Source organism: Hoplias malabaricus, chromosome X2 (genome assembly GCF_029633855.1).
Source record: "Hoplias malabaricus isolate fHopMal1 chromosome X2, fHopMal1.hap1, whole genome shotgun sequence".
NCBI classification, from domain to species: Eukaryota; Metazoa; Chordata; class Actinopteri; order Characiformes; family Erythrinidae; genus Hoplias; species Hoplias malabaricus.
The window spans coordinates 906,441-921,947 of NC_089819.1; the positions used below are offsets into that span (position 1 = coordinate 906,441).

General features: G+C 37.4%; 1 protein-coding gene across 3 annotated transcripts in view; it reads left to right on the forward strand.

Annotated features, from left to right (window-relative positions):
• Positions 1 to 252: 252 nt before the first annotated feature.
• Positions 253 to 15,507, forward strand: part of LOC136676801 (PHD finger protein 21A-like) — a 56,957-nt gene continuing 41,702 nt past the window's right edge. For 2 of the 3 annotated variants that reach the window (XM_066654028.1, XM_066654030.1), the window contains exons 1-3: positions 253 to 463; positions 804 to 949; positions 11,854 to 11,917. In XM_066654028.1, the coding sequence (XP_066510125.1) occupies positions 11,888 to 11,917 (30 nt within the window). In that variant the 5' untranslated portion in view covers positions 253 to 463; positions 804 to 949; positions 11,854 to 11,887. The remainder of the gene's footprint in view (positions 464 to 803; positions 950 to 11,853; positions 11,918 to 15,507) is intronic. The other variant, XM_066654029.1, reaches the window with a different exon arrangement.

The following is a 15,507-nucleotide window of genomic DNA, read 5'->3' on the forward strand; positions in this document are numbered from 1 at the left end:
CGACTTTTCCTTGCGGCACGACCGGTTTGGTCAGATTTTTCAGCGATAAGCGTTAGAAACTAGATATTCGTATTAAAGAATGAATCCAAGTCGTGCTTATCCTTTTGTTTGTGTTTTACACGCCACACTTTAACTGTCCCATTCTCTCTCGCTTCGAACGCGCATTGATACGTGGTGTGCACAGGCCGGGCTGAATGAGATTGAAGAAGAGTTCTTGTTTTGTAGCTCAGTTTTTTCTTTTTATACGTATTTTTTGTAAAAACGAAAAATAAAATCCAACTCGTTACATAGGAGATACGGCACAGGTCGCTATGGAAACGCCGACGAGGCAAACGGAATAAATCACAAGCCGGGGCAGGATTCGGTTTAGAGATATATTGAGGGTTGATAGTACATATTTATTTAAATAATTCTTGTGTGAGGAGAACGAGGTTTGGCTGCTTTGCTGGAAGTGAGTACGCGGGTAAGTCCACCTCGACATTTCTTCATTATAACAGCAACTTTTATGCTTGGCGTTATTCGTTTTTTTCAGGAAGTCTCGTATATGTAAGATCTGTCACTGTTACGGAGAGCTGAATCGAAGCAGCCCTCTTGTGTGTGTGTGTGTGTGTGTTTTGTTCGTTTCTGCTTATTCCCGGAGTTGGGGCGAGAGCTCATTTGGAGAGGGGTGAAGAACTTGATGCTGGCTTTTTTTTCCCAACGTAAAAGCCCATTTACCTTAGACAAAAGCTGAACGTAGAATAACACCCAAAACAACAAAAAAAATGGTTTTCACTTATTTGTGTATCCGTTATTTTTATTAGCGTACGTGCGACCCCTCAGACCGAGGTTCACGTCGAGGATGCTCCATGAGAACTCAGCAGCAGACTCTTCTCGTCGTGACTGAATATCTTTATTTCTCTGGTCGAGCTGATGTGCTGTGAATGGTGTAACAGGCCGTCGAAGACCCGTAAGTTTCACAGCTTCACGAATTTATCGTGGGACAAGTTGGTAGCCAAGAAAACGGCTGGGTATTTTTTTTTTACGTTGCCCTTTTTTTAAAAGCTCGTCAGAAGTAGCAGGAGGTGACTTAACGGAGTGATAATGCTGAAAGGCCTGGTTGAGATGTCGGATTTGTTGGAGCTTTTAGCGTAAAGTGATCGGAGGTGGGAGCTGTATTTCCGGTTTGCAATGCGCTGGCACGCGTTATTTATTTATTTATTTACTTTACTTATTTATTTATTTTTAATTTTGCTTCCCACCCGTTTTCTGATAAACCACGCCTCCCCGCGATGGAATTGACTTGAAGCGCCCCCAGTTTATACATAACACTAGATATAATATACATACATGTGTGTGAGGAGAAATACTCAGGCCTTCATACATTTGTCCGTGTTAATTATCAGTTAAAGTCTGGTGTAGACACTTAAAAATGGATCCTATTATGATGTTTATTTGACATCTGTATCTTTAAATGAGAAGTGGCATCACATCATACAGCTTTAATTCAAAATATTATTTGTTTTCTTAACCGATAAATAAAAGAAAAAAGTAAATAGTAGGACTCTGTACGGACTACCGTCTTGTAGGCTGTGATATGTTAAAACTGAATAATTCCTCAAGCTTTGTAGGAGATGAAGAGCTGTGTTGATTGGTTGGTATCCCGTGCCCACAAGGCGGAAGGCGTGTGAGGATATGCCGCTGACCAATCAGAGCGTAGCAAAGGCGGGACTGCCGGAATACGGGTGAACGGGGGTTTGTTCCATCGCGTTGTCGATGAGATTTGTTAGTGGAGGGTTAGTCATTTTGATTCGACTGTTTGTCATTCCTTTCTCTTTTTTTCGTAGATCTACAGCTACGAAATAAACTCTGCATAAGAGTCGAATTTCAGGCTCATTTATTCCTGGGTTCCTTAAAAAATAGCTCCACACGTTTATTGTTGTGCTTGTTTATAAGGCTGTATTTTGACTGTTTGAAGTACAGTGTTTGTTGCTTGATGATTTAGACTGTATCAAAGTGGACTCATACATTTTTCATACAAATAAGTGGCTGTCACTGTCATTTTTAAAAAAAGCACCAATATTGACCAAAGTGCTCTCCAGTGAATATAGCAAAAGCCACAAGTCAGCGCATGTTAAACACAACATTCCCAGCATAAATAGCATAGCATAAACAAACAAACCCCAAACATATTAGCAAATTTCATACAGAATAAAACATGAAACAGTAAGATTTAAGGTGGGATTACAAAACAGACAATGTGGGGGCCTGCCTAACATGCAGTGGCAACTCTATTCATAGTTTAGGTCGATGATTTCAAAAGCCAGACCTCAGCTATGTTTCAACCTAGATTTAGGCAGTACCAGAAGAGCAGATCAGCAGATCTGAGTGACTTTGATGGAACATATTGTAACTTTTCAGACAAATATATAGTAACTAATGTATTGAATGATTAATAACAAATGGCAAAATAATTAAATATATCCTAAAATGTACAGGATGGCGGTGAATTGGGGAAATATATTTTCAGTTTAGAGTATTATTCCTGTATATACATTTGTAAGCATATTCACCCTTAGTCAAATGTCATGTTTTGTTAATTACATAAGCATGTATTATGGTAAAGTATTCAGTGACCTTTGACTAAGAAAATCAGTAAAATATTAAATTTGACCAATCATCCTTGCATGTATTTATATCTGTCAGCAGCATCACATTGCTGAAACAATGCTCAAACTATTTAATATGAATCTGGGGTGCCATAGTGCAATGCATGGCCAGCTATGTGCTTGAGAGACCAAAAATTATTAATAATATAAGGAAGCAAATTGTAAAAAAAAAAAATTGTAAAGTAATACACTGTATTTTGCTTTATAAATACTGGGTTTTGCGTAAATTTCTGTGGTTAATGTCCTTACAGGCCTTGGATCACAGTTATGTCAGCACGTTTGTAGAAAATTCATGTTGCCTGGGAATTTCTGTCTTGCTTTCTCTTTCCGTGTGTGCGTGCACATTTTCAGCTCTCTCACAGAGATGAATAGGTTATAGCAAGTTTGTTGGAGTGCTGTTTGTCCTGCTAGAACAGAGACAGAAGGCAGCACATGCAACATTTACAAACACAAATACACAGAGGAAGGAAACACTGAACACTGACTGATAGTTGAGATATACTTTTCGTAAAAAAATGTTTAAAACACAATTAGGATTTGTTGCACCTATCAAGACTTTAAAGAAATAAAAATATTTTAAGTCAGTGACAACTGAAATGTAGCTCTGTAGATCCTGAAGGAAATTGTGGCACGTTCACTATGTTATCGGTGAATCTAAAGCTGTCATTTTTCAGGAAGGATGAAAAATGTAATAGCCTAAACAACAATGACAATAATATTGCTCATGTTTTCCATTGTGATAATATATGTGGAAATATGTAAAAATAAAAATATATTTTTGAGTCTTTACATGTAAGATTTCTGCAGAGACGAGTGTGTGATTGGACAAGCCACATTTCTAGAAAAACTAGTATTTAAAAAGCAAATGCAATTTTAAAAAAAATCAAGTGTGATTTGTTCATTCTCTCAAACTTTTTAATTGAGAAAATTACAAAGAATTGCTATGTTTTTACTGACCAGCTATATTGCATTTTGTAAATGAAAACATGTTTAGGATAAAATGCTTTCAACATATTAAAAGTAGACAGACTGAAAAAATGATGTGCAAATTCAAACCCTATATATAATTGAAAATATTATGAAGATACAATTTCAAATGTTGAAACTGAGAAATGTATTGTTTTTGGAAAAATATCTGCCCGTTTTATATTTGAGGCCTGCAACACGTTTCAAACAATTTCGAACAGTGGTATAATTACCACAGTGTGGCATCATGCCTTCTTTTAAAATCACTTTTAAAAAATGTTTTTCAAATGTTTCCCCATTCTTGCTTGTAGTAGGATTTCAGCTGTGCAAAAGTTTGGGTCTCAGTTATAGCGTTTTTCAATTCACGATGCCCCAGTGTTCTCAGTCGGTCTGAACTAGTTTATCCATGTAGAATGTGGATTGGGACTGTCTTGCTAATATAAGCAATAATGCTGGCCCCAAATATTCGATTGTTCAGATATTTGTTTTGTTGGATAACTATTAGGTTTTAAGATTCAGATTTTTGAGAATTTTGAGACTCTGATATTTAGGGTTTTTTTTTTGTTTGTTTTTTTTTTATAAATGTGTCTATAGATAAAGGCAACTTTCCACTTTACCCAGCCCTACAGTAAAATAAAAATCACTCTAGTCCTCCAGCACGCCACGCGTTTTCAGCCTTAACATAAATGTCCTGAATGAAGCCTAAAAAAACCTAACACTCTACAACAGCCCACTTACAACGAAGCATGGCGAAATTACAGTTCAATTTGTCAGCTTAATGCCTTGAATTAAAGCACCTCCAAAAAGCTCTGGTTAACTTGTGTACACACTGAGTTAGCATGCGCATTAGCTAACCCCCACCCCTTTCCAATGTGAATATTAGACAATTTGCTGAATTTTACGTCCAATGCACCAAAACCCTACAAATGGTATTCGGGGCAGCCCTAATAAATAAAGCCTTCCCTGAAAAAGACAAGGCTTGGCTGGCAGCATGTTGCTCCAAAACCTGTTCAGCATTAATTATGCCTTCGCAGATGTGCAGGTCCCCCATGCCATGTCCACTAATGCACCCCATACCATCATAGATGCTGGCTTTTGAACTGTGCGCAAACAAAACATGTTTTTTGGCAGTACAGTGGAACCTCTAATAATGAACGGCTATACTAACGAACTTTCCAAGATACGAACCAGCTATTTGAATATTTTTTGCCTCCACCAACGAACCATGACTCTAGAAACGAACCCGAGCCTCCTCCGAGCCGGCGGCTGGAAATGGCCACTGACCCCAATAGGCAAGTCTCCCAGCGCCCCCCACACTTGAGTGAGCTTTTAAGATTAGCACATTGTAGTTTTAGCAATTTAGCATTAGTGTAAATAGCAGACATCGAAATTCGTGCTAAGTTAAGCCGCATCTACGCTTCGTCTCCCCACATTCACCGCCTACTCTCCGTTATTCCACCCACCCCCCACCTCCCGTCATACAGCCAGTGCCTGTGTTACTCCTCCAGCCAGTCGTCACGTCTTCAAGGTAGCGATGTGTAACCAGTTACAACTTTATTATCTTTTTTATTACTGTTACCACTGTATTTCTCTTTTATTTTTAGTAACGCTACATGTGTTTTTTTTACTAATCTGAGAGTGTTGTAAACATATCAGTGCAAAAAGTGAAAAAAGGAGGGGGTGGAATGCATTAATTGCTTTTCCATTATTTTAAATGGCGAAAATTGACTCGAGAAACTTTTCCACTTACGAACCGGGTCACGGAACGGATCAAGTTCATAGGTAGAGGTTCCACTGTATTTCTTAGCCCATGCATTGATTTCTACTACAGAATCATGTCTGTTTTTAATACTGTGCCACCAGAGGGCCCGAAGACCACAGCCAGCCTGTTTTGGGCATTGTCCCTTGCATATAGATATTACTCTATAAAGGTTTCTCTTAACTTTTAAATGACATTGTGTACTATTGATGATGGAATCCCCAATTTGCACATACAATGACAGATGTTGGGTTTGCACCTTTTGTTGATAACAGTCTGGATGGTCCCTTTTGGCTCAGAGAAATCAGGGCCTGTTCTTCATGAAAACAAGCTGAAATGTGAACTCATTTGACCCCATCACACGTTTCCACTGTCTTTCAGACCATCTGAGACGAGCATTGGTCCAGAGAACTGGTCAGCATTTTTGTACAGATTTGATGTATGGCTTACTCTTTGTGCAGTTGAGTTTCAGCTTGCATTAATTAATGCAGAATCTGACTTTGATAAGTAACTGTAGTTTTCTGAAGTATTCCGTGGCCCATTTATACTATATTTATTACAGTAGCATGACAGGTTCTTGAGCAGTGTCACCTGAGGACTTGAAGGTCACACACATTTAACATAGTTTTCCAGTGCTGCCTTTTCTGAGCCTTTGGTGGATGCACCTTTTTAAAATTTTTTATTTAACTGTGTATAGTGGACTGTTTCAAAACAGTGTAAACTGAGTCTTCTATAAGCCCCCCCCCCCACCCACACACTTTTTTAATGGGGGTTGTATACATCAAATTCTGGATTGTTTCATATTTGCAAAGTACAGTGAAATTGGTCAGCCAAAACGAATCTGCAGTTTTAGCTTGGTACACTTTCTTCTCCACTTTTCACTATGTTTGCATATCTCACTCATTTGTCTGCCCTTGTTTTTGTTTGATTTTCTTATTTATCTGCTTCGGACATGTGTGTTGCATACAATTTAACCCCACTTTTGCTCACAGGGATATGGGACCTGTGCTGTTATTGGAGAAGCTCAGCTGATAGGGTGGTATATTTGTAAGGAGGCTACACTTGACACAAGTAATGGGGCTGAATCAGATCAGCTTTGATTTATTTCTATCTTGCATATTATTCAGTTTGTGGGTTGATAGTTGTTCCTTGTTCCCAAATATGTGTTCCAGCACCTAAAAAGTGAGTGTTTCATAATAGCTCCCTTTTTAATTTGAGACTTCAATCCATCAATTTGTAAATCCTAACAAAACAAGCTTATATGACAAGCATGCAGTTTCTCTTGTCATATTGTTAGTAGGGAATATCCAATATTTTATGATGCTTTATACAAATTCTCCATATATAAAGTTGCTATTTAGTAAACCTAGGCTATATATTTATTTACTTGGAATTGGGCTGTGCAACAGCTAGTAGCAACTTTGCTGAAGTTATAATACGTTTTATACTGCTGCTTATGATGTTCAGTATCCTAATTTTATTAAAGGCATTGCATATGACTCTGGAAGATGACTGTTGATATTTTATGGAGTCAGAACAACACACAAAACATTTCATTTCAAATATGAAAGGTAAAACTTTGCAACACAATTAGCCAAGTCCCTCTTTTGTGCTTACTAACAGTTGTGCAAGCTCCCTAACTTTTCCGAACAGCACAAACATATCACAAATGGCGTTCCAACTGGTTAATGAGTTTTTGAGTGACAGCTCTGTGCACTGGGCATTTTTGACTGCAGTGTTGTTGCTTAGACTATCTCAATGTTTTTTACTGTTTTAAAAACCTGTATTATAATAATGTAATATTGAAATGTTCTAATGTGCCTGCAAAGTAATTTTGCAGTAGTGTCACTGTCCCACAGCTCCAGGCTCCTGGGATTGTGAGTTTGAGCCCCAGTCCGGGTGATTGTGAGGAGTTTGGTGTGTTCTCCCTCAGAGTGGTCCGGTTTTCTCCCACAGCCCAAACTAGGGATGCAACAGTTTTGAATTTCTTGGGCCGATGCGATAGCCTATAATTAGCACCTTGAAGTAGCCGATACTGATATTAATTACCAATAATTTTATCTTTGTATAATTAAAGCAAATTCACATTGGATTAAAGCAAAACAAATAGATTTTACTATAGGTTATCATAAGAAAAGCATTTTCCTCAGTATTTGTACATTTCTGTACTTTTTTAACTTTTACGTTTATTAGTTGTAGTTCATTTATATTTTTATCAAAGATTTTCTGCTGGAGAGCGAGGGAGAGAGTGGTATAAAGCAGCTCCAAGCACTCGAGGGAGAGAGTGTTTGAGCGAGTGTTTGTAATTGTATATCATCATGTTTCAGTATTAAATTCAGGCCCTGAATGAGTGTATATCTGTTTTTATGTGTTTTATAAATGAAGGGCTCCTGCACTGTGGTGGTTGAGAGCATATTTCTGTCATTTAAACTTCTGTATTTTTTTTGTTTTTTTTTTCTTCACACCGCTATCAGTGTGTGCATATACTGAACGTAGCTGATATTGTAAATTTGTTTTCACCACAGAGAAATTTAATCCCAGAAACTGTGAAAAACGTCCACACAGCAGATGTACTTACAGGCTCTCAGTGCGTATTAACAAGCACAAAAATGTGGCAAGTTATCCGTTGTAATATCGGCTAAAATTTCAATAATAATATCGGACTGATAACAATAACTAAAAAATCCACCTATCGGCAAATAATATATCAGCCGCCGATATATCGTGCATCACTAGTCCAAGCACACATTTTTAGGTGGATTGGCCATGTGATGGACTGGCGTGGCATCCAGGGTGTGCCCAGTAATTCTGGGTACCCACCTTGACCCTGAACTAGATACAGATAATGAAGTATGTATAAATGAATTAACAATTTTTCTGTCTAAAATATCACATTTTATTTAACATTCCTGTTTATTTTCCTTTAACAGACACTGATCTGAGGTCCATACACAGTGATACAGCCTGTGTTGACTGAGGCAGAATAAATGTTGTTTTTTTCTGTGTAAAAGGCTGTTTATATGAGCTTGTTTTATATTTGTCTCCTGTTCACTTCAGAAAGACATAGTGAGTAACACAGTGCGCCTGTCACTGACGGATAGTTTAAATGCTCAAAATTTAATTTGAAGAGCAGAGTCTGCTATGACAACTGTCAAGTATTTTATTTTATTTTTTTATGTTAAAGAACTGCTGAAGGGAACATGTCAGACAAAACAGCAACTCCAATGTCCACTGTCATCTTTGCGTTTTGTTAGTTTACAGTATAATTAGTGTATTAGTGTAGTTTTTGGTTTAACTATTAACTGCTTGGAAATGTGAACGAATACCTAATTAATTCAGTATCAGTAACTGTCGTTCAGTAACACATACGTACACAGGCATGGGACTGTACAGATGCACAATCCCAAAGCCAAAATACACACTTTTGATACTGTACGATGTCCAGTGTGGGGGTGGGAAACAACATTGAGATGGTGAAAAACATTTGCTGAATTTTACAAAAAGTTTATTGGATGGAAATCATATACATAGCAAAATAAGCTACAATCTGTACTGAAATTTATACCACATCCCAATGCTGAAAGAAGGTTGAAATGCGGAGTGGCCTCATAGCTTCTTAGAAGCCTGGAATTATGCTGCACTAAGCTCTTTTTTTCCTCCTTTTTCTTGCTCAGCCAGAAGCACAAACAATCATGGTTAGAATGCCTGCTGTGCCAACTTTTCTCTTTATGTTTATAGAGGATGAAAACTCCTTACCAGTGCTTCTGTAGAGCAAGTGATATGTATTTTGAGTTACTGCTGTTTTGAGTTACAGCTTCAGCAAATATGACCTCTGATACCTATGAAATTTCTTTTTAACCGAGTAGCGATGGTTTAAGTCACAACCGTCTACGCCAGTTTTAGGTCATCTTTGTACAATGCAGTGGTTCAGTAGAAAAAGTTAACTATGCTTGTATTCAGATGAAGGCTCAGTTGACATATGTTGTTTGACTGATACTACTGGACAGTATTTAGATTCCAAACATTTCTCATTATCTGCAGAAACTCTCGTGGAAACTAGAATGCTTTGAAGCATCATGATTTTGTGAACATTTTGGGCCTTTTTTATTTCTTATTTAACAAAGACTGTGGGGTCAGAAGAAACAATCAGAACAAGTAGACATGAACACAGTATGCTCATAGTTAATAATAATAAAAAATATATATGAGGATAATGCAGAAAGCAGCTTTCGGGTACAATTTAAGATGATGTTTGTGTTGAAAATATATTCAAATTTGAGAAGTTTTGCAGTTCTATCTGGAAATATTATAAACTGTTTGTTTCACAAATAACTCAACACCATTTCTATAGACTAGATTACTCTCAGACCCCATGTGATATAACAATAGAAAACTCAGTTGGACAGGCAGTTACAGAAAATGAATGAATGAATTAACATGGTACATATAGTGTATTTCTGTGTTTTTGTCACAGATCTAGGTTTTCTGTTATTGGTTTTTCTATTTAAGCTCCCGGATGTGTTGCACTCTGGATTTTCTTCAGCAGAGGCCTTTGTGTATAACGTAGAGAATAAACAACCATGAATGCCTGTGTTTGCAGACATACATTTCAAAAGGTGTAGTTTTTAGAAAGGGTTGTGCTGCTCTGTGTTATTATGAATTTCATTTAACCAGGTCAAGATAAAACACCTGTATAAGATGCCTATGATGTATAAAAAAAAAGGATACATCAGTTTTACACATTGTGGCACCCTGAATCAAAATTGTATCAAATCACAAGGTGCCTAAGAATTCTTACCATTTTATAATAATACAAACTTGGTGGACAGAGCTAATGAAAAATAAAACACTACACCGTTACTGCAGTATTTGTATCATGTAAGGCCTTGTGAGTTTCCACTGTATATTTGAATTTAACCAAATTGTTAGTTGAAAACTGAGTCATATTTGACAAGTCTGTTGTTTGTGCTATAAAACTCTATGCATGAGCACAGTCCAGATGTTCTCATCCTGTACACACAAAAATGTTACCATAGCAGCTCAGAGTAAGTAACAGAATAAAAGTGGGAGAATAAAAACATGTTCAGTGTTATGTCTATAGCTTTGCACACCTACATTTTCATTAAAGACAAATAAGCAGTTTATTCTAACAGAGTGCCAAACAACATTGAAAATGTGTCTGGAATTAGTGTCAGGAATTAGCATCTTGCCCATTCTTTGAAGGCCAGAAACATTAAAATAATAAATATTCAAATAATAAGATTATAATTGACAGCCTGTGTTTGTCTGTGTTGTCTGATGTTTTAATGTTGACAGGATAATAGTTATTATAGTTAATAGGCTATTCTAGATATTAGATAATTATTAGGGTAAGTATAGATTATGTTTTGGTGTGAAGTCTACAAGTTCAGTGTTTAGAATTTGACACTACATCATAAAAAAAAATGGTTGAAACATTTTTACAAACAAGAGGGTTTTGTTTTTTGTTTATTTACAGTGAAAATGTCAAAAACCCATTCTTCTTTAAAATGTTTTCATCTTGTGGAAATGAAATGATTGTGTAGTGAGACTGTGTACCGTCTTACGTAATTGTGGCTGCAGCTATGAATACAATGCTGGTTTGTGATTGGTCAGAGACTGTAGTTGTGATTGCGCTGAGCATCTTTGCAAGCAGCCCATCTGAGTGTGGCAGTCCGGGTATAAATAAAACAAAAGAAAGTGTTTTGTACTAAGTTCATTAATAGTAAACAATTAAAATTAGCTGTCATATTAGTTCCATAGTGGAACTAATACATTTTGTACTAAACTAGTACACTTGAAAGGCAGTTACAATCTAACCTTGGTTTCTTGAAATGCTCTGTTACTCAAAGCATTATAAGCAAACAATATCTGCCATTGACCAATATGGAGATATTGTGGATGGGCTTAAAAGAGAGGCAAACAACTGGCCTACTTTGCAAGCCAAAATGCAAAGCAAATTTGCAGATGAATTACCTTGGGAAAGTCGTCAGTCTCACATGGACATTTGTGTTCAGCCCTACAGTTACCCAGACCAATGAGAGAGAAGTGTCTGTGTGACAGACATTACTATGAACATGAATTACAATAGACAACCGGTAGGGGGAGCGCAGAAGCCAAAAAAGCTCATTTTTACATAGTATTCCTTTAATTGCATGGGATGCAAAAATGAAAAATATAATTATGGGTAATGAATCAGTTTTTTTTTATTTTCAAAAATAACAAAATAAACATAAGTTAACCATTAAGAATTAGAAAAAATGAATGTAAAACTGTATATTTTTGTTATGCCAAATTTGTGTGGGGGTGAGGGTAACTCTTATAACTCTATTCTTCCCTTATTTAACTATAAAAGTTTCAGTGTGTACTAATAAACGTTACATGAACCCAATGGGTCATTGTAAAGTTTTGAATTTAGTTATGGGTGTGACTATTTGTCTGACCTGACCTGTTTTCTTTCAGTTCCAGACACCTTTCCCCCCACACTGCCATTTGGATGGTGTTCAAGACAGCAGACGCTGTGAAGGTATGGAACAAACTTCTGTCTACTTTTCTGAAATTTGTATAATTTGTACTTTAGAAAGATTGCAAGCATTTAACATTTGTCCATTATATTTATATCTTCTTGTTAACACTTAAAGGAGACATCTACAGTTGTGGGCAAACCCTGTTCTCTGGTTTATGTTCAGAAACTCAGGGTCTTTTGAAGTGTAATGATATGTTTAAGGGTAAAAATTACTTTTGTTTGTACATGGCTGAAGTTTAATTTGTCTGTAAGTATTCATAGCTTAAAAACGTAGTTTATGATTGCAATCAAAAAACACTTTTTTTAAATTCAGAAGTTTCCTCACCATTTGCAAGTTCTCTTGTCTCTTTGCATGCTGGAAATCAGGCTGATGTGTTTATGAAACCCCAGTGCCTGTAAATGTGTGAAAAGACTAGCTCAGTCCAGTATGCTAGGCTTTCTCTCTATCTCTGCTTGCATCTGGAGTGTTTTTAGACAAGGGAGAGAACCCAAAATGTCGAAAACATAAACTGAAAAAGAGGATATTGCTTTTGACTGCTCCATAGGTGGTAATATTGACTTATTTTTGCTGTTCCAGATCCAAATTCGGGAGAAATTACCAAAAGTGCTACAAAACTAAAAAACTAAACAACAAATGAGTTTCTGTGGTAATTTAAAGGGAACGTCAACCTTTGTGGCTAAGAGCATTTCTTTCTGGTTGTTTAAATTCCAACAGTGTGTTTGAGAGGAAATTTAAAGTGTCTGTAAGTTTTTCTCACTTAGTTTGAATTACCACAGAAACTCATTTGTAACTCAAGTTCTTTTGTTTTGTAGCACTTTCTGTAATTTCTCCCGAATTGGAGATCACCAAACAACGGTGTTCCCCCACAGTGTATGCTTTTCCCCCACCATGGCCGTCAGCATTAAATTACCAAACTAATACAAATATGTGGATGGAAAAGACAACAGCATCTTTAGGAGAGTTATGAAATATTTAGGATTCCATCTTCTTTTTAATCTGGAAAGTTGGGACAGATTGGACTGTGAATAAAACCTTTAATTCTCATTTTAAGTAGTTTGTTCACTTGTTCCAGTGATATTATGAAAATAGGTTTTTTATGCATTGACATATACACATTTCGATTCCCACTCCGGGTGACTGTCTGTGAGGAGTTTGGTGTGTTCTCCCCGTGTCTGCGTGGGTTTCCTCCAGGTGCTCCGGTTTCCAAAAACACACGTTGGTAGGTGAATTGGCGACTCAAAAGTGTCCGTAGGTGTGTGTGTGTGAGTGAATGTGTTTGTGTTGCCCTGTGAAGGACTGGCGCCCCCTCCAGGGTGTATTCCCGCCTTGCGCCCAATGATTCCAGGTAGGCTCTGGACCCTGGACCTCTGCGACCCTGAACTGGATAAGGGTTACAGATAATGAATGAATGAATACATATACACATTGCTATGCATAGATTGGACAAAGTAGATGGATATGTAAATATCATATATAAATACTTTGAGTCTTTTAATTGCCATTTCAAATTTCTGGATTTTATGAAAATATAATATTAAATTGTTAGTACTTTTAAAGTCGAGTTCCCATGGGGTCCTGGCAATTGTTGCAGCCTGGTACCCATCAACCTGGGCATCACTTGTGGCCCAGTGGTTGGGAACCTCTATCTTAGACTATAGTATGAAAAACATTTTGTTGTTGTTATTTCTGGAATTCTTCTCCAAGCTTTATTTACAAAAAGATGCAATTTTTCTTGGGTTTTTGGAACTTTAGAGGTGAGTCTCACAATTTGCTAAATTAGTGCAGTTTTGACTTGATAGACCCAAGGGATTTTTACTTCTTTTTTATGTGACTTTATTGTATTAATAGTAGCTTCAAAGTGCAATGCACTGTGAGAAGATTATTTTAAAAAACACATTTTTCCAAGGATTTGGAATTTTATTTGTCCAAGAATTCAGATTTTATTTTATTTTTTTTTTTTTTTTATAAGTTTTCAATTGGACATAAGAAATCATTTAAATGAGCATACACGCACACACGCACACACACACACACACACACACACACACTGGTCAGCCATAAAATTATGACCATCTCTCTGTCCATTCTCTCAGCTTCACTGACCAGACAGAAGAAAGTTGTAGTTCTGCAATTACAAACTGTAGCCCATCTGTTTCTCTGCCTACTTTGTTAGCCCCCTTTCCACTTGTTGTTCAATGGTCAGGACCCCCACAGAGCCGGTATGATTTGAGTGGGGGATCATTCTCAGTGTTGTAGTGACACTGACGTGGTGGTGGTGGTGTGTTAGCGTGTGTTGTGCTGGTACGAGTGGATCAGACACAGCAGTGCGGCTGCATTTTTTAAACCTCTGTGTCACTGCTGTCCACCAACCAAAAACATCCAGCCGACAGGATCCTGTGTCCACTGATGAAGGACTAGAGGACGACCAACACACACTGTACAGTGAGAGATGAACTACTGTATGCAGAGAGATTAGTCTCAAAATACTTTACAAATGCATAAATGTTAATTCACAAATTAAACACAAGTTACATATATATATTTATTTTACATTATATTATACATATATATATTCACAGTTCACAAATAAATACATCTCAATCTGTGCAGCAGGTTAGTGTCGGAGTCACACAGCTCTGGAGGTGCCTGGAGGTTGTGGGTTCGATTCCCGCTCAGGGTGACTGTGTGTTCTCCCAGTGTCCGCGTTTTTTCCAGGTGCTCCGGTATCCTCCCACAGTCCAAAAACACACGTTGGTAGGTTGATTGGCGACTCAAAAGTGACCGTAGGTGTGAGTGAATGTGTGTGTGTGTTGCCCTGTGAAGGACTGGCCCCCCTTCCAGGGTGTATTCCTGCCTTGCGCCCAATGATTCCAGGTAGGCTCTGGACCCACCGTGACGCTGAATTGGATAAGCGATTACGGATAATGGATAGATATATCACAATTTTATGTGAAAATAAAAAAAAAAAAATTTATTTACATTGCATATATTTGTAAAGTCGAAGTCTCAAATTTAAAATTTATTTGTAAATTGTTGAATCTCTATTTGTGGAACAAGTCACTCACATGTTTTCCGTGACGTGTATTTGTTCATTTCCTCTCGCGTGCGGACGTGTGCGGCCAACTTACATAGAGACGAATTAGTGCAACATTTAATGTGGACGTTCGAACAAAAAGCAATCGAAGTCACTGAATTCAGCTTCATATCACAGACAGTTAGGAGCGGGAATCACTGTGGAACACTTTTGAAGGTGCCATAAATTTAACGACGAAGTCCAGCGGAACTTCCCTAATTTCGCTGCAGACTAGCGTTGCCACATTTGTGGATCAGGCTGCATTTGTATTTGGAGCGGGTAAAATGTGAAAGGAAAGTCTCCAAATCCCAAAACCCGCGAGAGGAAATGAACAAATGCATGTCACGGAAAACACGTGAGTGACTTGATCCACAAACGCAGATTCAACAGTTTATAAATACATTTAAATTAGAGACTTCGAGTTTACAAATCTATACAATGTACTGAGTAACTGTATTTGTGCAAATTGCAGACTGTGATTCACAGATTGGGGTGTATTCGTTTGTGAATAGTGAA